The sequence below is a fragment of the Corvus moneduloides genome, chromosome 28, assembly GCF_009650955.1.
Source record: "Corvus moneduloides isolate bCorMon1 chromosome 28, bCorMon1.pri, whole genome shotgun sequence".
NCBI lineage: Eukaryota > Metazoa > Chordata > Aves > Passeriformes > Corvidae > Corvus > Corvus moneduloides.
This window is the reverse complement of record NC_045503.1, coordinates 431066-453022: the sequence shown is the minus strand read 5'-3', so window position 1 is coordinate 453022 and position 21957 is coordinate 431066. Positions and strand designations below refer to the sequence as shown.

The 21957-nt window shown below is 44.7% G+C and overlaps 1 protein-coding gene across 8 annotated transcripts in view; it reads left to right on the top strand.

Annotated features, from left to right (window-relative positions):
• The first annotated feature begins 2733 nt into the window (after positions 1-2733).
• Positions 2734-21957, top strand: part of LOC116436070 (ceramide synthase 4-like) — a 44787-nt gene continuing 25563 nt past the window's right edge. Inside the window, exons 1-2 of one of the 8 annotated variants that reach the window (XM_032092970.1) lie at positions 2734-2920; positions 9072-9126. In XM_032092970.1, coding sequence (XP_031948861.1) covers positions 9107-9126 — 20 coding nt within the window. In that variant the 5' untranslated portion in view covers positions 2734-2920; positions 9072-9106. The other 7 variants (XM_032092968.1, XM_032092969.1, XM_032092971.1 and 4 more) reach the window with 7 other exon arrangements.

Genomic DNA, 21957 nt, shown 5'->3' with positions numbered 1-21957 from the left:
AACAGCAAGTCCAGCAGGGCAGCTTCCCTGGCTGTCTCACTTTCCAGCTGTGTCAGGCAGTTCTCTTCCGCGCACTCCAGGAACCTCCTAGACTGTTTTCTCTCTGCTGTGTTGTATCTCCAGCAGACATCTGGTAAGTTGAAGTCCCACACAAGAACAAGGACCAGTGATTGTGGGGATTTTTCCAGCTGCTTATAGAATGTTTTATCTGCCTCTTCTTCCTGGTTGGTCAGTCTATGACGGTCAGTGATCTTCCCCTGATCCTTAACCATAAACCTATGCATTGAACCTTATCATTGCAATCATTAAGCTCGAGGCAGTCAAAACACTCACTCACACACAGGGTTACCCCAACTTGGTTACTTCCTTGCCTGTCCCTTCTGAGTCTACAGCCACTGATTGCAGCACTCATCACGCGAGTTATCCCACCATGTCTCTGTGATAGCAGCTGCACAATGGCTCCCAGAGTTAATTTTCTTCCCAGTGGCTGGTACATTGTTGTGGTTTTTTGATTCATGAAGAGAATAATGTTGATCACATAACGATTTTGTTGTTTCTCAGTTGTGCTCACCCCAAGTCAAGGACTTTTCAGTGTCTCATGCTCTGCCAGTGAGGAGCTGCACAAGAAGTTGGGGGAACAGCTGACCCAAAGTGGCCAGAGGGATATTCCATGCCACAGAACATTCTGCCCTGGGGGAGCTGCCTGGGAGGGGCTGACTGCTGCTCAAGAATGGGCTGGGCATTGGTCAGTGGGTGGTGAGCAACCGTATTGGGCATCACTTGTTCCTCTTGCGTTTTATCCCTCTGAATCCTTTTCATGACAATTATTAGTATCAGGTTTATTATTATTGGTGGGATCCTTTCGTGGGGTTTTTGGATTGTTAAACTGTTCTTCTCTCAGCCCATGAGCCTTATCTTTTCTTTCTGATTCTTCCCACCAGAGGCAGGATGGAGGTGAGTGAGGAGCATCTGTGTGATACTTGGTTGCTAGCTGGGATTTAGCCATGACACAGGCTCAGTGTCACAACACAGACCCTCCCATATGTCCAAACATGGGTCTGATAGATCAGCAGGCATCAGCAGGCAGAGAGAGGCTAGAGACAAATTCCCTTTCCTTTAATGCCCCCAGTCTTTAACAGCAAGGATTGCAAATGACATGAGATTTATGAGCTAAAGCCTATGCTTTGAATTACATTTGAAAATAAGCTGGCAACCAGTGCATTTTGAGACCAGCCTTTCCTCTCTGCAAAGGGCTGAGTGCTGCAAATGAATGTTGGCATAGCACATCCTGAAACAATTGACTATAGCTGTAATAATTGCATTTCTGTTCTGTGTCCCCCCACAGAATGGGAATGCAATCCCATAAATTGGGCTCCACAATTTAAAAAGGATATGAAGGTCCTCAAATGCGCCCAGAGGAGGGGAAGCAAGCTGGTGAAGGGCTGGATGGCACGCCCTTGAGGAGCAGTTGAGGGCTCTGGTCTTGTCTCCTTTGGGGGTGAGGGATGACACCGTTGTTCTCTGCAGCTTCCTCAGGAAGGGATGTGGAGAGGGACGTGCTGAGCTCTTCTCCCTGGGATCCAGGGACAGCACTCCTGGAAATGGTTCAAAGCTATTCCAGGGAAGGTTCAGACTGGACGTGAGGGAGCATTTCCTTATGAACAGGGTGGTCAAACCCTGGAATGGGCTTCCTTGAGAAGCAGTCAGTGCCCCAGGCCTGTCAGTGTTAAAGAGGCATTTGGACAATGACCTTAAGAACAAGCTTTAACTTTTGGTCAGCCCTGAAGGGGTCAGGCAGTTGGATGAGATGGTTGTTGTAGGTCCCGTCCAACTGAAATATTCTAGTCTGTTCAGTTCCTAGGACTGGCTGCAGGGCTGCAGGGTCCCACCTGTGCCATGGCAAGGCTTGGTGAAGCCCTGGTACTCTCTGGAGCAAGAGCCTCGGGATGGGTGTGAAAGGCGTGTACAGAATACAGCACATGGCCACCAACTCATAAGGCGCTCAGAGACGTGATGAGGACTCGGCAGCCAGTGTTGCCTGTTCTTGGTGTCACCTCAAGTGACCCTGACTGAACCACTTGCACACATCCATCTCAGTACTTCTGTATGAGTGTCAGAGAACCTGTGAATGAAATTCAAAAGCAAATGAATGGGAATTAAGTCAGTTTTGTTTCTAATAAAATCAGCTATTCAGTATATCATCCTGAGGTTTGCTGCACTGGCTGTGCAAGGGAATGGGAGGATGTTCTGACACTCTAGCAGGCTTGCTTGGGACACTTCACTCTCTTCAACAAGAATATCAGCAAGGGACCCTTAAGTGTCCAGTGATGTGAGTCCTGAGGTCCTGACATTCACCCTGAAAATGGTGCTGTGGGATGAAATCACAGCAGGAATGGGCAGAGCCAAGCAGTACAGAAAGGGCACTGCATTGCTTGCTGAAGTTGCAGTGTCTAATATTAGCCACAGGTCATATACTTTAGAAGTCCTTTCAAGAAGGACAGAGATCCTGGGACAGCTTTCCTGCCTGTAATCCCCTGGAGCAGCACACTCAATAGCAGGTCTTTGAGGCTTGTAACCTAAATCCTGCCAGGCTGCACAGAGAGGACAAATGGCTCTTGGATACTTCAGTCTGTACTTAAAATAGGAACAAAGCTGCTCCCATGTGCCTCCCCACAGAGCCAGGGGGAGGGGCTTACATGGCATCTGAGAGTGTTCATGGTGGCTGCACCCCTCTTCTTTCTACTACACTCACTAAGTTGTACCTTTCACTCAAGATACTGAACTTTGGCACCAGGCAATAAGCCACCTTCTCCGCTTACCCAAGGTTGTACGGATACCCAAGGACAACCAATTCAGGCTGATACATGGCAGGAAAAATGTGCGAGTAGGGCAGTGCAGCAGATGCCAGCAGCGGGAGCAGGTAAGTGAACTGCAATAAGCAGTGATGGGTATGGGATGTGGGATGTGCTGTCTCTGCACAGAGACCCTGAGGTCCCTCTGTGATCCTAAACATTAGAGTTCAGAAACCAAATGCCACACTAAGAGCAGACACCAGTGTCAGAATATTGGGGTGGGGGTGTCAGTGGGAAAGAGAGAACATGTCACTGCAGGATTTAGGGCAGAGTCCAGGTAGCAAACAGCTGCTGAGAGACAGATAAGGGGGACCCAATGTCCCCAGACAAAAAATTCCACATCAGGTTTGAAACAAATGAAGAAACTGAATGGCACAGAGTTGAGGAGTATCTAAGTGGGAAAAAGGAAAGTACATAAACCAAAACATCCATACAATGGTGTTAACAGGAAGCTTCACATTATCTCCCTAGGGAATAGTGTGATCAGCAGTAAAGGAATGTCTTGAGATGGTGTTGACCCTCAAAGAGGAGCTGTTATTCCAGCAAATTCATGGAAGACATTGCTGTTACAGGAATAGCCATTGGTGGATGGAAAGAGACCTAGAAGATTTTCAAATTTTCCTAATAAAGACGTTCTTTAAATCCCACCAGCTACTCTGCATTTCAGGGTAACTAAGATGGCAGAGACCTGTTCAAAGCACTCTGAGCACACTTTCTAGGAGAGCATGTCATTTATAAAGGTCCTGTAAGTAAAACTAAGCTCTTGGTGCTGTAATGTGCAGGCTTCGATGGAACTCACAAACCCAGGCTCTGCACCACTGGCACATACAGTCCATTACATTACTGCAGTACAGTTTTTTGAACTGCTGGACTCTTCTGCCTTAGTCATGTAATGTCCAATACCCCATTGGCCACAGCCAGTGCCAAAACGATGCCACGTCTGGTGCCATGAGCAAGCAGACGTGGAGGCATCCAGGTGGAGCTGGAATTCATAGCCTCTACAGAAGGAATTGACAGCAGACTTGGAACAGAGACACCTGCTTTCTGTGAAGACAGTGAGGATTTATATTAATGACCTGGCTTAGCTGATGACATGAAGACTTTAAGACTCCTCAGACTGTTGGTGTTAGGAGTGTTGGCATGAGTAATGTCACTGATTCAGAACACGAGCATTTCTAGAAAGGAGGTTTGGTGCAGTTAATCATGGTTGGGCTCCTCTTGAGAAACATCAGTGATGTGTCAGCCATAGTATCTACCCCCTGACACCCTCATTGCTTGACCATAAATATATGCCTCACCATGATCTACAGGAAAGTCAATTTCTGAGTTTGTCTGCTACTGATGACTCCTTCCAAACTCCCAACTTACTCTGCTCTGACAAAAAGCCACGAAGTGATAATCAGAAAGGCATATTCAAAAGGATAGTCCTGTTAGCAACATTTTCCCACTCGAGGGTGCTGTTCTCATTGGCAAAGGCCACCCTTCAGCTTTTCCAGTGCCCAGCATCGCATCCCAGAGCTCACAGACAAAATGGCCATCAGACTTGCTCAGAGCTTCATTTGGACTCATTGAACAGGATTTCAGAGGGTAATGCTCTCATGGACTATAACTAGAGGACTTGTTTGACCTCTGAACACAATAGTATCCTGTTCACAGTGGGCATCTGCTGGATAAATGATTACATTTTTATAAACCTGTGTATACTCATAAATATATTGTCACATAAATACTAACCCAGCAGGGGTTCAGCAGTCCATATTCTAAAATGATATGTGATTTTTAAGTACCTCATATCCTAATTGTTTCATGAAGTTATTGAAGAAACCTGATAGTTGTCCTTCAGACCCCTTTGGATGTCTCAAGGTACAGTTCCCAAAAAGACTTGTATCTTTTATGGCTTGAAGGCAGCACTCTGCAGAGGGATTGAGTAGCAGTATTCAGCACTTGTAATTCTAAACTCACCATGATTTATGATTATGGACTGCTGAGGCATGCAGGGTTAGGACTTCTCCCCAAGGCTGTGTTCTGAGCTGCTTTGCTGTGGAGAGCCTGGCAGGTTTGTGCTGGATTGTGGTGCTGCTGCAGGTCTGTGTGCTGGGGACCCTCTGGTGAGGACACAGAGATGGGTCCTCCTGAGTGGAAGGTCTTGGGTCACACCTCTGTAACTGAGAGAGTCACAGTGAACCCAAGGGAAATAAAAGGCAAAAAACACCTGAGCACCTTCCTTTGTTCTAGGGGTCTTAGATGTTTCTGTTTCACCTATTGCACACACTGAAATAAGCAGACTTTTGCTCATGGAAAGCCCAATCCCAATCCTTCGGAAGTCAGTGGGAGTTTTCATTCATGTCAGTGGGCTTTGGATCAGCCCCAGAAAAACTGGCTTTGTAAGTACAGGCATTGCAGATCAACCACTGTTTTAAGTTGGTTTCAGTGATGCCACACAAGGAGACACTAGACAACCACCTGCTTGTAGGAGTACCAGGGTCCCGTGAGGCTGTGACATGGCCAGAGTTTCCTGACAAGATTGCAACTCCAGGGCCCCAGTACTTCGTGCAACTATATTCTCTGATACCCTGTGGCAACCTGGCTACTGTAACAGACAGTTTACAAGCCATCCCTTTGCAGGAGCTGGACTGTGCACTGCCTGGTGGGAATGGAGCAGGTGGACTCAAATGTGTAAGCGAGAGAACTATTAACAAGTCACCGTGTTTGTTTTAAAATTGTTCACATTTCTGTCTGCAACGGTATTTATAACCATGCTCATCATAACCGTGCTGACTACAGCTTTAGAAAAGTCTGGCAAGAAAGAGCTGATGGACAGCATTTCAGTGAGACAAGGGAACAGCCTTAAGTGCTCCAATAACGCATTACAGCACAGGAACAGCAAACAGGATCTGTGCTCCCAAGGCTTGAGAGCAAGAATGACGGAGTGGAATTTTTTTTGGCCTGCGTAACACAGGACAGAATAGATCATCTTAAGGGTGTTTTTTTCCGGCCTTAAAATCTACACAGCTGTACCGTGCTAATTCCAAAGCCGTGGTCCACGGAAGGAGCACTTTCTCCTTGTTTTGGCTGAAATACTATGTAGTACTTTAACCACTGTTTTTCCGTGTAAAGAGCAGCTGCAATTTTGCTGAAGGAGCGCTGGGTCCCGCACGCCGAGATCTCCCCTGAGCCGGGGCCCGGGCGGGCAGGGCAGGGCAGGGCGGAGCAGGGCCGCGGCCGGCGGGGAGCGGAGCGGAGCGGAGCGGGGCAGTGCTCGGGGCAGGGCAGTGCTCGGGGCCGTCGCCGCCGCCTCGCTCCGCCCGGGGCGCAGGGGCCGCTCGGGGGCTCGGCGGGGCCCGGCGGGGCCCGGGAGGCCGGAGGTGAGCGGGCGGCGGGGCCGGGGGCAGCGCGGGGCCGGGCCGGGGGCAGCGCGGGGCCGGGGGCGGCGGGGCCGGGCCGGGCCGGGGGCGGCGGGCTCCGCTCAGCCCGGGCCGAGGACGGAGGTGTCGCTTTTACCGCTTGGCATGAAAAACGATGGAATTGAGGGAAGATTTTCCTGCTGGCAATGAAAACTGTTCCCACAGAAAAGGACGGCAAAGCTGGGCAGGAGGCTGAGGTATTTCGTTTGTGATTTGAATTGTTTTTAGAAAGATTTGTGTAACGATCAAAATTCAGGTAGGATAACGACAAAAAACCAACCAACCAAACCAACCAACCCTAATTTTAGACTGGAGTTGCCGAAAACCTCAAATCAGATACTTGACAGCAAATTCCACTTCTGGAATCGTTTAGAGCCAGACCAGCTGGTAGGTTTTAGGAGGTAAAGGCGGTGGGATAAGAGTAAAGTCAGGTGTCAGGGCTTGAGGTGAGTGTTTCTGGAACAGACCGGTGTTAATTTGCAGTCCGACAGCTGAATTTTAGCTCGCCAGATTGGAAAATGCATCTTTATCTACACCAGTTCATCATCATCTAAAGGTAATTCCTTTTTTGAAAGTGTAATACGGAGTTTAGTGAGATAGGTTTTGTCAAAGTCAGATGGAAGGTGTGTGTGAGAGAACACACGTGGTGAAGTTTGTCCTCAGAAGGAACCAACCTCTCCGTCAGCCAGCAATGGGAACTGGGGTGAAGCGTGAGACTCAGCTGGTGATTGATGAATCTACAAGCTCAGGTTTATCAAGATAGCCATGAGGCTTGAAAATGCAGGGGAATTCTTTCTGTATTTCTGTTTAAAAAAAAAAAAAAAAAGGACAAAGCTTTTTTTAACCCTGGGGTTGTACACTGGAAGATAACAGACTTTGTGAGATGCTTGTGTTCAGAGCAGCAGAGAAGCTGCCAAAATTGAAAAGTGCATCTTATGTTAAGCCAAAAGAGCTTTTGACTGAGAATCAAAGCTGCTGAGGGTTATTAGCTGTTAAAATCAGTTGAAATTCGTGTATAATATTAATTTTCTTAATCTAATTCCCATCTCATGTCAGAGTTATGTTAAGGAGATAAAGCAGAGAGTAGAGACTTTGCAGCTTGACAGCTGCTTCCAGGCAGGAAGGAGAGTAAATACCTGCAATGAAAAATTATTATTGCCCTGTCCTTTTGTTATAGTCTACCAAAATCCACAGAAATGGTTTTATTTTTGGTGTCTGTCACACCAGTAACTACGAGAGACTTGGCTTCTCTGTTCACATGTGGCAAAGATTGGATTCCTGCTGCCAACCTTACATGTTGTGCTTAAGGAACTAATTCTGTATTTCAGCTCCAATCAAAATAAAAACTCTTCTGAGTTGATGTCTTTTTCCCATGTTGTTGGACAGTGTCTGGAGAGACCCTGCATTGCCAAAAGAGAGACCGGTGGTGCTTGAGGATGTCTAAACTATCTGCTCTTGCCTCCCGAGTCTGTTTGGGGACACCGACCTGTCTGAACTCCAAAGCCCCGAGGTTGTGTACTCATGCAGGCATCATCACAGGCTTAAAAGTTCAGTTTCCTGGTATATGCTTTTTTGGTGAAATAGAGCTAAAGAAGGTTTCTTTTTAAAACTTCTCCTCATGACGGAATCCTTTTCTTCACTTCATGAGGTCCAGATTGATGGAGCACATTTTTATTGGGTTTTTGAACACCACTTACAGTTTCCGATGTCCTTTTGAGTGCAGAACTTAAATTATGTCTGATCTGAAGGAGAGCATGAGCTCTGGAAAATCAATATCTTGACAACAGCTCATCTTTTATAAACCTGGCAGTGTCTAGTAAACACAAAAATAACGAAATCAGGCATTCCTGCAATTCAGATTTTTTCTGAAATGAGAATCTTTGATGATATTCATGAGCCCAAGAAGGCTCAAGAAGCAAAAAGGTGTCAGGAAAGTCCAACTGCATTCTGTTCTTTGAGATATATAACAAGAAAATTGATACTGTTTTTCTAAATTTTTATTCTGTATTATAACTCTAGCTTTTATAATACCCTAGACTCTTCCCTGCAGAGCTTTTGGGAGAAAATTGCTTTCAGGTTCAGAGATCTGTCCAAATTTTTGTTTTCTGACATGTTTATGGTAGAGAACAATACAGGGTGGGGAAGGAAGTGAAAGCCTCTGTAGATCACTTATTTTAGCATTATTCTAGGAAGCAGCTTATGTGGGCTCAATACACAAAAATCAAACTGCAAACCTGCTAATTCTGCTTGTGAAAAGTGATTATGGTAAAGGAGTGTTTAGTCAATACAGCTACAGGTGACAAGGCTCCAGCCATCTGGGCACACGCCTGAGCTTGTTTCATTTTCTTCCAAGGTAGAAGCCCATGGGACTTCTCTTTTTGGAGAGCACTGTGCACAGAACTAGTGCACGAGTTGGGTTTGTGACCAGTGCTTGCAGCAGATTGAAGGACCTCACAGCTGAGCTGTAGTGGCTGGGTTGCCACCTACCAAGGTCATCATGATTTGTCCAGACTTCGGAAGCAGTTGTAAATGAAAGATCCCTCAGGGAATCTTCAGACCCTAATTCATAGCCAGTTCCTCTGCAAGAGGGTAAAATGCAGCTAGAATGTTATTGTACACTAATTTTTCAGGTCTAAGATGAGTAGGGGATAGTTCTGTGAGCTTGCTACCCACTCCTGAGAGAATTACAGGCATGGTGTTTGGTGTGGTATGATGACCCTTGCAGAGGGTCCCTGCAAATTAGTTGTGTATGTGCTCCCAGAAATTGCTTGGGCCTGCTTAATTTTCTGGTTGTTTTGTTTTGGTTTTTTTTCAGGTTCCTTTTGCAGAGGCCAGTAAGGACTTGACGACATGAATCCAGATATTTCCAGGTATGATGTAGCAGGTGGGCATTTGGAGCTCAATGGAGGTACAGTTTCATTAGCTTGAGCTGCATTTCTGTAGAGAGAAGTGCCACCTTTGCCAGGTTCAGGCTACTTGTCATTTCCTCATACACCTTGCATTGAACCTGCACAAATGATTTTGAAGCCAGGAAGTAAATTGCACTGAGGAACTGGCATGGGGTAAAATCACCCCCAAGTAGAAACAAAAAAAGCTTGGTTTAAACCCAAATCTTTTTCTCAAGCTCGTTCTCTGTGAAGCCTCACAAATTCCTGTATTGAGCATGGCGGGGTAGTGGCAGTGAAGTGGGAGAGCTGGCCAGGAACGGGTGGAGGCCAGGGTCCAGTCTTTGATGACTGTTGGTTTACACTGGCTCTCAGTTGTAAGGAACCTGTCTCAGCAGGGGAATCTTCACACTGGAAAGAGCAGCAGTTTCATTTTAAGGACTGTAGTGGATCTCTCCACCCACTGATACAATCTTAAAGGGAACACATCTGTTTCTTTTCTCACTGTGGTCCTCCAGTCTTAGGCTTTGTTCAGGTGAAAGCAAACTTAGAAGAAAGGAGATTATAGAATGTCAAAGAACTAACATGCACAAATCAGAACAAATAGTCCATCTTGATTTTCTGTACTGTAGGGTGTAATTAACATGTACTTGTTTTATGAAATGCTGAAAATTGTGTCATTATCTCACAGCATTATCTGAAAAACCACATTTGTTTAATAAATTTAGACTCATTGGATGTATCCAGCCATTACTATGACATAACAAGTACACACTAAAATCTAGTGGGGGTGCAGATGAACTGAAGGGCATGCAGTTTTGAACTGACTCCATTTCAGCTGTGAATTTAGAGCCTGTTGATAAGAAAAAAAGTGTCATGAGATTTCTGAAGTCCAAATTGTTTATTGTGCTCTGTGTTTTATATCCCGCTTGTATTTCTAATGTCTGTTCCAGATTTCTTCCCTGTAGGAGAAAAGCCACGCTTTCACGTAAAAGGAGAAGTCAAAAGTCTTACTTAAAAATAGATTGCTCTTCAGAAAGCCAAAATCTTGTCATTATTTCTTACTAGTATAATTAATTATCCTCGTTCTAGTTAATATTAATTATTTGAACACTTCAGTGGAATATGTTACAGGTGTAGAATTTACACATTTACAGCACCGTTTCATTGCAGTGCCACACACTGCAGGTTCTGTTGTACAAGTTGCAGCTTACAGAGTCCCTAGACCTGGAGAACACCTGATAGGAGGTGTACAGGAAACTCTGCCAGGAGCTGGGGCACTGCCCCCTGCCCAGCAGCAGGGACAGCCTTGGCATGCCCAGTGCAGGCTCTGGTTCTGGCTCAGTTCCAGGAGCTGTTACCCAGCCCAGACTGGGGTCTGCTGTGAAGCTGCCATGAAGGGCTGGGCATGCAAAACATTGTTCTCCACTGGATACATCCTGGCCACCTCAGGTGTAGGCAGAGCTCCTCTCCTTGGGCCTGCTGTGCACTCATGGTGTGACTCAGTGCTCCTGGCCTCACACACTGACCTGATGTAGGGTGTTTTCCACCTTACCTAGGTGCCTGCAAGTCTATGTTCCATGCCCTTAGCCACCCTCCTCATTCAAATAAAGGTTTGCATTTTATTGTGGGTCTTTGCTATATGCATGTATTCACCTTTAGTATATCTGTATTGAAGGTTTCATATTTAATTCTACTGGCACTCTATGGCAGGTTCTTCTTAAGTAAAAAGGAAACATGGCATCATTTTCCCAGTTTTGAAAGTCCACTTAAGGCCGTTCTGTTGGGGATCATTTTTGTAGTGTTTTCATCTTTACTACACTACAAAAGATGAACACCTCAGCATGTTTGTCCAGAATTAAATAGCAATGTCAAGAACCCCGTGCATGTTCCGCACTCCTTTTCCAATATGCTTTAGTTTTAATTAATTCTGGAGTTTTATTTGGAAAAATAGGAAATATGTTCAAAAAGGACTGCAGTAATTCCATAAACTTCAAGACTGATTCACCTTTTACCGAAACTGGTTTTGATAACAACTAGTGTCTTTGTTTTAAAACTCAGTTCCAAAAATAAATTCTTCAAATACTTTTCTTTGTGAGGTTGCTGCACTGGTAGCCACAGGTCTGGCATATGCCTTCCAACCCAACAAGTGCCAAGGCTTTGAATCAAAACAGATAAGGAAAAATAAATTGTGAAAGAGGTAAACTACAGGCTGTGTTCAGATTATTTTCTTTGTAATAAGCAGTGTTATTTTTATCCCTGAGGTAGTACAAGAGCTTTTGGGACAATGGCTTCCCTATTGTTCATCTGTCTGTCTTCATACATATGTGAAAGATCCTTCTGCAGGATTTGAAGGATGAATTATCAGAGTTTGTGTTTAATGTTTTCAAAGAAAAGATCAGAAGAATTTTTCTGTTTAGAGAGGATACTGAAAAGATCAGAAGAATTTTTCTGTTTAGAGAGGATACTGAATTAAAAGCATGAAAGCAGAAATCCCCAAATAATCATTTCTGTGTGACTTTTCTTGTCAAGTTACTTGTGGTGAATTGAAGCAAGGAGAAAGTGACCCTCAGTATCTGAATTTTAAAAATAAACCCTGAGCTCAGCCAGCATGAATCAGGGCTGTGCTGTGGGAGCCAGAGGTGCTGATGGTGTGCTGGGGGATCCAACTGGCTGCGGCTGGCACTGGCTTGTGCTTGGGGCTGGGATCTTCCCTCTCTGCAGCTGCTGCAGGCAGGATGGTGTTGGCTCAGGCAGGGCAGAGCAGCTGGCTGCAGTGAGGTAAATTAGTGTCTCTTCTGCAGAGGAATTGGCCCAGGGAGGAATAAGTGTGGTGTCAGAGTTGTCTGTCAGATCCACTCGTGCCTGCAGCAAACACAGGGTTCCTCAGCAGCAGAGCAGGAGCAGGAGTCCAGCTTAAGGAGTGACCGTGTTCGTCAGAAGACCCAAGAGGACCACCAGGGCTAAGCAATCCGAATAAGCCCTGTCTGTGTCTGGCAGGATCGCTCATTAAAAGGGTCCCATTGCATATGTAGTTAAGCCATCCCATAATGCCAGACTTGCTGGATAAATAGCACAGTGTGGTTGCAGCCTTCAAATCTTGACAAGGAATACACCATCCTATAGTGATTTGTTTATGTAATAGGTAAAGCTCCATTGGAGGCAGGTTCTCCTCCTTTTAGGCACTACTCCAGCAAAGAAGAGAGGGCAGTGCCTATGGAAACAACCAGAGTTTCACATTCTGCTTTATAAGCTGCCCCTATCACAGAGCTTTTAACTTACCTGTGCTAATGAAGAATAATTCGTATTCACATTTGTTTTTAAATTAACATCATCATGTGATAGATTGCATTACTCATTAAGCAGTAATGCTTGTGAAAAGTGAGTCTCAATGCTTTTAATCTTGGAGAAAAGGAAATCTTTCTATCAGTTGCTCTCAATGTTTTCAACACATTTTGCTTTTGCAGTAACGTTGGGAATGTAGATGTTCTCAGATAAGGTTTTAAGTTTTGTGTTTTGAAATGAAAAATCATGAAAACATGTACTAGTTTTACAGGTAGGAGTATAATTTAAAAGAATGTTAATTTTAGACTAATTAATTCATTTTTTTTTCCTAAGCTTTGGAACAGGCTGGGGAGTTTGCAGGAACAAATGCCTGGGAAACTGATGGAACTGTTGATACTGAAATTTAAAGCCAACTCATAGAAAGTAATTAAAGCCTGTATTTCCTGCATAAGGGAGGAGAGTGAGAGTTGTGTGAAGTCATTCACTGCATGTGTAGGTGTACTGCCTTGTAATACAGGATGCCTCCCTCGACTTCATGCAACAGATTAATCCCAACTGATAGGTAAGCACTTCTCTAATCTATGTTGGCATTCAAGATGACCCAATTCCACTTTGCTGTTTCATCTTTGTGAGGTCTGTGGCAGAGGTTGCACACATCTGTCCCTGAGGCCTCCTTATTTAACACAGCAGATTCTCCGTTTTGACCCAAGATCAGCTGTCCAGGAGGTCAGCACTTCACTGAGGTGGATGCTCAGAGGTGCTGGTGTGATGAATTAGAAAATTTTTCTTTGGGGAAATGGCCTGGCTGTGGGAGAAAGAGGGATAAGAGTGCTTGATTCACTGTACGAATTAGGAGCAATGGTGATGCTTTGGACTGCAGGGAAGTAGGAATTGTTTGTGAAACTAAGGATGAAGAGCTTCTGAGGGCTGTGTTGGGGTTTTAGGAGCTCCCCTGGGGGTTTTTTTGGGTTTTTTTTTCTGTTAAAGAAATTTTCCCCCATACATGTTGCTAGGGGAACAAATGGCCAGGTGCTTAAGAAGAACAAAAGACCTGGCTGCTCTTTTTGTTTCACCTGGGTGTGTGGGCATTCGGTCTCAGCGGGAGAGAGAGAGAGAGAGTCTGCTTTTCCTCTCTACTGGAGAAGCCCCGTGATCCCAAGCCCACCTTCCCTGCCCCGCTGGGAGCTGGGCCGTGGCCGCCCTGCCCCTGCCGTTGTTTCGAGCCTTCGCTGCGTTGTAGCCCTGCTCACCCTGCCTGCCCAGACCTCCGGGGGGTTCCCACCGCAGTTTGGATACATCTCGTCTGCCACCCGGGATTTGTGCTCGTCCCTGCCGTTCCAGCCTGCTGTTCCCGAGGGTCCGGCCGGACACCGGGATCGGCTGCCCAGGGTTTGTGAAGCCTTTGTCCCATCCCTTCCCGGGATCCCGGGGCACCGGTGCCGCGTGCTCCCCGAGCTCGCTCCGGAGCGCCCCCTGCAGCCGCGGGGGAACCATCGCACCTGCCCTGCTCACCGGGAGCCGCCAGCGCCCCTGCCGGCTGCGAGCGGAACTGCACCCGAGGGGAAAGGGCCTGACAGCCGAGAAGGCTGGCACTGGGTTTGGGATTGTTTGCTGTTACTGCCAGAGTTATTGCTGTTTGTTTGACTGGTTATACACATATCGATATATGATAGTAAAGAACTGTTATTCCTATTTCCCACATCTTTGCCTAAAAGCCCCTTGATTTAAAAATTATAACAAGGAGGGAAGGGGGTTGCATCTGCCATTCCAAGGGAGACTTCTGCCTTCCTTAGCAGACACCTGTCTTTCAAACCAAGACAGGCTGCTACAAACTGCAGAACCGAGTGTATGGCTGAAGGCAGAAGGACAGAAGAGGAGGAGCTGTCCTGGAAGGGACCAGAAGGGCTTGCCTCTTAGAGGCAGGGTTAGGAGAGGGCATTCAGACCACAACAGTACGACTGTTTAGGAATGTTTATGCTTCAAAAGGGCTGGAGAGTCAGGTAATGCATTGGAGAAGCATTGCGCTGTCTCATGAGCTTGTAAGAAAGAGGCTTTCTTGAGAGCTGTGTTGGTATTTTAATATGACTCGATTATGGCTTGGAAGCTTGAACCTACTACCTGCTTTTTATTATTCCCAGTTTTTAAGTTAGAATGAAACTTTTTGAGGCCTGATACATGTTTGTTGAGCAACAGGGTTAGTGATAATCAGTTGAGTGATTTCAGTTGGCAGTAGAAAAAATGTCAGGGGTACGTATTGTCATGAATGATCTGGGCAGGTATTTTTTCTCCTCCAGCATCTGAACATCCATGCACATAAACACGGTTGTAAGGCCAGAACTTGCCTTTGGAAGAGTTTCTCAAAGTTATTGCTGCCCAGGCTCAAAGTTTTGAGCCTTATTTAGTGTGTTTTCTCACAGTATGTGATTCCTTTTCGTGCCTTTCTCCTTCCAAAAATCTGTGAAAAGGCTTCTATTGGTGTATGAACTGCTTGTTGGTACAATCTTTGCGGATAAATAGCATTTCTCTTTAGAGGCTTTTTGCCAGTTTTTACTGTCTCTTAACTCAGATTGAAGGACACAGTGTCATTAAGACTGACTCTTCGTTTGGTACTGATGAATTTAGAGAAAGAACAGGTGAGCAGTTCCAGGAGAAGTAATCTCCCTCTTGATTCTTTGAGTGATCTACCAACCTGACTTCTTAGCTCACTGTGGCCTGAGGCCAATAACTTGATTTTCTTCCTCAGTTCTATCAAGTGATGTCAGACAGTGACTGCTGTTTCTGCAGTGAGACTGGAGGAAATAGTAGGTGTCAGGAGAAAGAATGAAGGAAAAAATGCAAAGAAATTGATGAGTAGCTCATTTGGGGTTTATAGGTACCTTCTTCTTATATTTTACACTTGCACTCTTGAGAAACACACACAGGTCTGGGACTACATGTCTTTGTGTTTTGTGGAGATGTAGCTGGTGCTTTGAGTGCCTCAGTTGCTTTGCTTGGACACCAGTGGTGTCTGATGTTCTTACTAAGCTGTAGTACAGTCTGTAGCTTTCTGCACAGTGATGTGGCCTTACCCAAACAATCAGCATGCAGTCTCCAGTGGTTTTTCATTAAATTTTTTTTTGTTTGTATGGTTAGTATTCGATAGCAGAACATTGTTCCCAAGTGTCAAGACAACAAGGCCTGTTCTGGCCTTGTTTTTAGCTGAATAAACTAATGCTTGTTTTTCCCTGGGCAAAACCAGGAAGTTGTACTCATCCCCCTCAGTGAGGAATGATTGAATGAGAAGAGCTGTCTGATTTGCATTCTGACATGGTGACTGGCATCAGCTGAAACCTGTGCTGTTGGTCATACCTGGCAGTCTGCTCAGGAGCCAGGCACTTGCAGGCAGAGCAGCCCAGCAAGGAAGGAGCTGGCAAGTGGAGCACAAGGTATGGGAGTTAGTATGTAATTTATGCTGGGTGAGGAAGATGTTCTCTGCAGATCTAGGTAAGCAAGTTTGTCTATTGTGGAACTTTTATGTGCAGTTTGAAATGTTTGCTTGGGCATTTCGTAGTTTTTTTGGAACAGAGCTCTCCCAAAAGATGGCGTACATGAAAATTTTAGCCTTTGAACAGAGCAGCACATGACATGCAAAATGAATTTATTCTTGTGTGGAGAGCAGCCATGAAATAATTTGGTAGGAAATGTCAGCTGGTAGATCTAAATGAGGAGAACATCTGAAAGCTAGGAAGCTGAGGGTAACTGGACGTTGGTGGAGAAACAAGGCTGCACAAATAATTTCAAAATTTCAATTAGTTTCCAAAGAAGAGGATATGAAGAACAGAGTCTGGGTGAGGAGGGTGAGCCCCTGGAGAACGTAGTGTTGGTGAATACGAAGGTAAGGAGACTGTGATTTCATTTCTCTTGCTACTAGTTAGAGTTGAAAGATCTTATTTCATGCAAAAACAAATGGAGGTTCTGCCAGAAGCTGTAGTTTTAGGGAAAAGGATGTGTAGAGTCACAAGAGATGAGAAGGCTGGGGAACTGGAGACATAAAGCAGAATTAGCTGCAGGTAAAAAGAGATTAATACCAAAACCTGTACATGTGATTGGAGATTCTGCATCAGTTATGGCCAGAGCAAGCAGGCTTGTAAAAATCTGCAAAAGAAGTTCAAAGAAATGGAGGTGGAGAGGGTGATGGGTTTTGTAGGAGTGTTACTTTGACAGGGTGAGGAGGCATGCTAGGAGAACTAAGGTCAATAGGTAGTTCATGGACTGGAACTATATGGAAAGGTTTAAGTATTTTTTCATTACCATGGGAGGACCTTCTTAGGCATTTTTCTTAATTGATAAATTTCAGCTGAGTCCCTTGGACACTGTTCATCCATGGTTATATCTGCATTATAAGAAAAGCCTTAAAATGGTGAAGAACCAAGAGAAACACAGTTTAAAAAAGGGATCTCAGGCAAGGGAAATGTTGTTATGAATAAGGCAATATGTGAAAGCAGCTATGACTCCAGGATGGCTAACAGAGATGAGGAAATGGAAATTAATGTATCAAAGCTGCAGTGAAATTTGAAAAGCTTAATGTATTCCCTTCAGGCAGGAGACTCTAACTAACTAATATCTGTCTCGGTATGCTGAAAATAATGCTACATGTAATTAAGAATTTTGGAGCAAGAACTTTTATCTATAAATTTTACCAAGTCTTGATATATATATTAGAAGAAACATACAAAAGACTTTACCAAAAAAAAAAAGGCAAAAATTATCCTAGCAACTATAATCCTATGGTACCAGTATTGTGATCATTACTGTGAAGGTTTAAAAAAAGAAAAACACCTTGGAGATTAAGAGATTAAATATAGTACGGGTGTTCAAAAGATAGCCTGTGCCGTGTTAGTCAGAGCTTTATTTGTTAAAACTATTTATTTCTGCCTAAAAGATGCAGTAATTTTCATGTCTGAACTAGTAACTTTTCTTGGGTAGCTCTAACAAGTAGTTTTAGTTGAAGACGTCAGGATTATGGGAAGTATCAAACAAGAAACTGCCTAGAAAAGCTATCAGGAGAGAATTTACCCAGGAGTACTTGACTAATTGATTTCTTAGCAAAATGAGCTAAAGGTTCAAATGCATAACAGGCAATGGAAATTTTAATTTAGGCAGTATGGACCAGAGTAGGATAGGAACACAATGGCTCTTCCAGCTTGAAATAACAGGAACCTTTATAACTATACGGAGGACTTTGTTTCTTGACCGCAGTTTCTCAGGAAGATAGGACAAGCCTCTCCACTTTGGTCTTCAGCATATCAAGACTGAAGAGGCTTTTTTGGTTTTATTTAGGCTTAACCCCATGGAAAAATAAAGTAATTTGACTCGAGAAGCAGCGTAACTGCATCCTTGTGGTGTGTGCTTCCCCATTAACTAGTAATTTCCCCTGTGGCAGTGCTGTGCTGCTGGTGGCTGATTGCATCCTGGGAAAACTGGCTGTACCAGGAAGGCTGCTGCAGGAATGCCTGCGCTGGTCTGGCAGACAGGTCATTAACATGATGCTACACTTAAGCTAATAAGTCTTGGCTGACCTAAATGGCTTGGCCCAGAGCCACTGCAGGGATGTTTGTACCTGTGGCGTGGTTCACCCACAAACCTGTATAATCCACCTGCAGACAATGGACCATGTCTGCTGTAATTGAGCACTCTAAGGCCTTTGTAGCCAGTTGTTTCCAAGATGTGTAAACTGTTTCTCTCTGTTTGTCTCCACCCTTATCTGCTATATTCACACATGTAAATTTACATGAATATTTGTGTACCTATATATTAATGTTTAACTTGGGAATGGAGTCTGTAAGTGAAGCAGCAGAGTAACTCTTTGAAGATGTATGCACAGTTAACATTTTCTGGGTAAACCTGCTTAGCCATTTTACCTGTGAGACAAGGAGTAACCTCTTTAGCTGGATGCCCTGCTTCTTCTCAAACAGTTCTGCTTCGAAAGCAGAAACCAAGTATAAACCTGGCCCTGAGGGGTTACGTACAGTGGTGTTCTGTGGCTCGGGGTGGGGAGCCCTGCAGTGCTGCTCTGCTGCAGGCGCTGCAGTTGCAGCAATTCCTGCTCTCCTTGGAGCAGCTCGGCAAGCACAACAGCAGAGACTTTTGTAATGCTGAGGATTCAGATAAAACCACCATGCTCATAAAAACCAAAAAACAAGCAACACCAGGAAAGACAAGATTCAACAAAGTAAATACAGTGGACGGGGCTACTGGGCTGCAGAGTCCACTTGCTTCAAGACCTTCTGGCGTTGTCACCTCAAAGGAGTTCTGTGGATTGCACTTTGCTTGTCTCCTCTTGGTGCACTATGGGCTTGAGAAGCGCTGAAGCCTTGCCCTCCCTATCCCCATGGCATAGCTGTGATACTTCTCTGGTTTTGATTTCATCCTTACATGTACCTTCTACAACAACTTAAAGCTGTTCTTTCAGTGTTTACTATTTTGTTGGCTGTTGTGAAGTCCTTATGTTGACCTGTCCAGTGTTTCCCACTGTTGTTTTTTATCTCTGTTCTTGCAGAACTCTGTGTTGGGGATGGCTTCTCTGTTCGACCTGTATTCAGAGCTGAAGGGCTTGGTTCTGCACATTACAAAGCTACAGTGCAGGATAGATGCTGTGTGAAGTGTAAAGAACTTCTGAGAAAGAAATGGGCCCACTTACACTTTTCTGTGGGTGCTCAAAGGGCCTTTTAGACACACTGTTGTCTTCAGCTTTCCAGCAGCCTCGACTTGAGAACTTGACCTGTATAAATTGTGAAAGATATATGTGTTGCTTCATGTCGTACCCTGTTCCGTATTTTTGCAATGTGTAAAGACAGCTGCAAAGATGAAGAAATATTCCATGAGGGTAACCTGACTATCTATATTTTGCCCATGAGATTAGATTAGATAATGGCTGTTTGCTTCCTTAGCACTTGGAATCTATATATTCCCCCTAGGCAAATTGGACAATCTGTTTTATATTCTCCCACAGACTCCCCAGCGGAGTTCAGCTGCTGTTCTCTACCAAGTGTGGTTTTGTATTGTTGCCAGATATATACAGTTCTGGAGGGAGAATGTGGGATTGTGTAGCTGCAAAGCTGGCTATGGTGGCAGCTTTCCCCAGCATGCCTTCTGTCTGCACAGTGGGAAAACCCACTGAAGAGATGTTTTTGGAAGAGCTGAGGCAGGGAGGAAGTGTAATGTCTCCCTGGAGTTCTCCTAGGTATTCCTAATGCTTTTCCCGACTAGAGCTGAGATTTTTAACAGCTAAGAAAGTTTACCAACAATTTTGAGGTTGGTAGGTTCAATGCCTGTGGAGTTCTTTGTAATTCAGGCACCTCCTTAGGTTATCTGGCCCTTCTAAGCTGGTGTCCAGTACTGTCTGAAGTGCACAAGCTGTTTTGGTGTGGTGTCACCATGCTTCATGGTGACAGGATGTTGAATTCATCGTAGGCTAAACGCATATACAGTTTGCTTCTACACAGACACATTCTGCTCTAAGAGTGTGGACTTTTATGGAGAAACCTGGGTTCACACAGTCCATAGGAAGTTTGGGGACATCCTGAAAAAATGGTTCACCAAGGCTTGGGGGTTTGGCAGAGCCACCCTGTCCCATGGGCTGTGTCACCCAAATGGAGCTGGTGAGCAGCATGTTTACTGAGTAGTCTGAAAAGCTTTTTCTGGCAGGCATGTACGTGTGCTTCAGCTAGCTCTGTCACCAGTGAGCCGTCACTAACCTCTGTGGTCCTGGCTTCCTGTGTTTTTGCTGGAGCACCAAAGGCGAAGGAAGGGAACTGGTGCTAAAGAATCCTACAGCCCTGCCAGAGGCACAGGGGACAGGTGGTTGGTAGCAGATGTTCCCACCTCCAAACAGCCTTGGTGGGGACAGGTAGGTTATATTCCAGGCCCCAGAGAACTGTAGAGACTCGAGATTTGGCAGGCAATTAAAAAACTGTTGCATCCTGCTTGTCAGGCTTTTAAAACAGGATTTGAAGAGTCTCTAAACCCTGTTTATCTCCATTTTGTGTGCCAGTGATTTTTTTTGTCCAGGCATTGTCTGGAAGGAGAGCTAGAAGAAGGCATGGAGAGCAGCCTGGAAGTGGGATCAAAACCGCAGTTTCTAGAGGCCCAGAAGCTACACCAGAAAGAAAATACTATTGATACTGTCAAACTGAACTCTGGTAAAAGACCTGGGTGTTCTTTTCAGTGCTAGTGAAGCCATACTTCCACTTCTTTTGGTTGCAGGCCTTCAGTATATCCAGCTCTTAATTTTTAGGAGGTATTTTTATGTTGTGGGTTTTAGTACAAAAAGCTGAAAATCAGGCAGTGCACAGTGGAGGAGAAGAATGCATTTTTCATAACATGGTTTTCCTTTTTCCTTGGGGAAAAAGGGAAATGTTTTCCTGCTTTCTAGATATGATATATAATTTCTATCTATTGCTATCAATTACACATATATTTTTAATCAGTTTTGTCCTCAAACCGAATTGGCTGTCCATGTGCCAGGCGAAATGAGTCAAATTTGAAGACTAGCATCCATTCCCCGTTGTAGATCAAAGGACACATTGAGGTGAATAGTAAAGTCCAAATCAAGAAAAGATGTTTACAATTCCTTCCAGTGCCTGAAGTGAGCCTACAAGAAAGATGGAGAGAGAATTTTTACAAGGGCTTAGTGTGACAGGACATGGAGGAATGGCTTCAAACTGAAAGACAGTAGATTTAGATTAGATGTTAGGAAGAAATTCTTCCCCATGAGGGTGGGGAGGCCCTGGCACAGGTTTCCCAGAGCAGCTGTAGCTGCCCCATCCCTGGAACTGTCCAAGGCCAGGTTGGACAGGGCTTGGAGCAACCTGGGATAGTGAAGGTGTCCCTGCCCATGGCAGGAGGTGGAACAAGATTCAAGGTCCTGTCTAACTCAACCCATTCTATGGCTCCATGGCTGTGATTTAGAAAATATCCCTCAGACTCCAAAATTATAGAATGAGTTTAACAGAGAACTTGCATCTGAATTAAAGATACCTTCAAAATAAAATGACTGATTCATTTTTGACTTGATAGGCAGCTCTTGCAGAAAATGGGCCAGGTCTTGGGACTTTGCTTGAAGAGAAGCTTTATAATACTTGGGCCAGACACTTAAATTGTATGCTTTTTCCCTTGGTTTCCTAAGGTGGCATTTCCTGTGTACTGTTCTGATTATCTCAATGGGCATTTCTTTCCCATTTCCTTCTTCTGTGCCTGCACAAAGTCTGTTTGACTTCAGAGCTTGTGTTTGGGAAGTTGGTTGTTACCAGCTAAGAATGAGCAACCTATATTGGAGGGTGGTGCAGTTCATATTTGTGTATGAGGTAGAGTTATCTAGAAACAGTATTTGTGTGTTGAATGCTTCATAACAACATTCTGCTGTCCTTTTTGTTTCTAAATTCGCTGATCGTGTATGTAGATTCCACATTCAAGCACAGTCTCTAAAATTACAGTAAGAATCCAGCACAAAATCTACGTAGAACAAAAATTCTTACCTGGAAGTATCTTCCT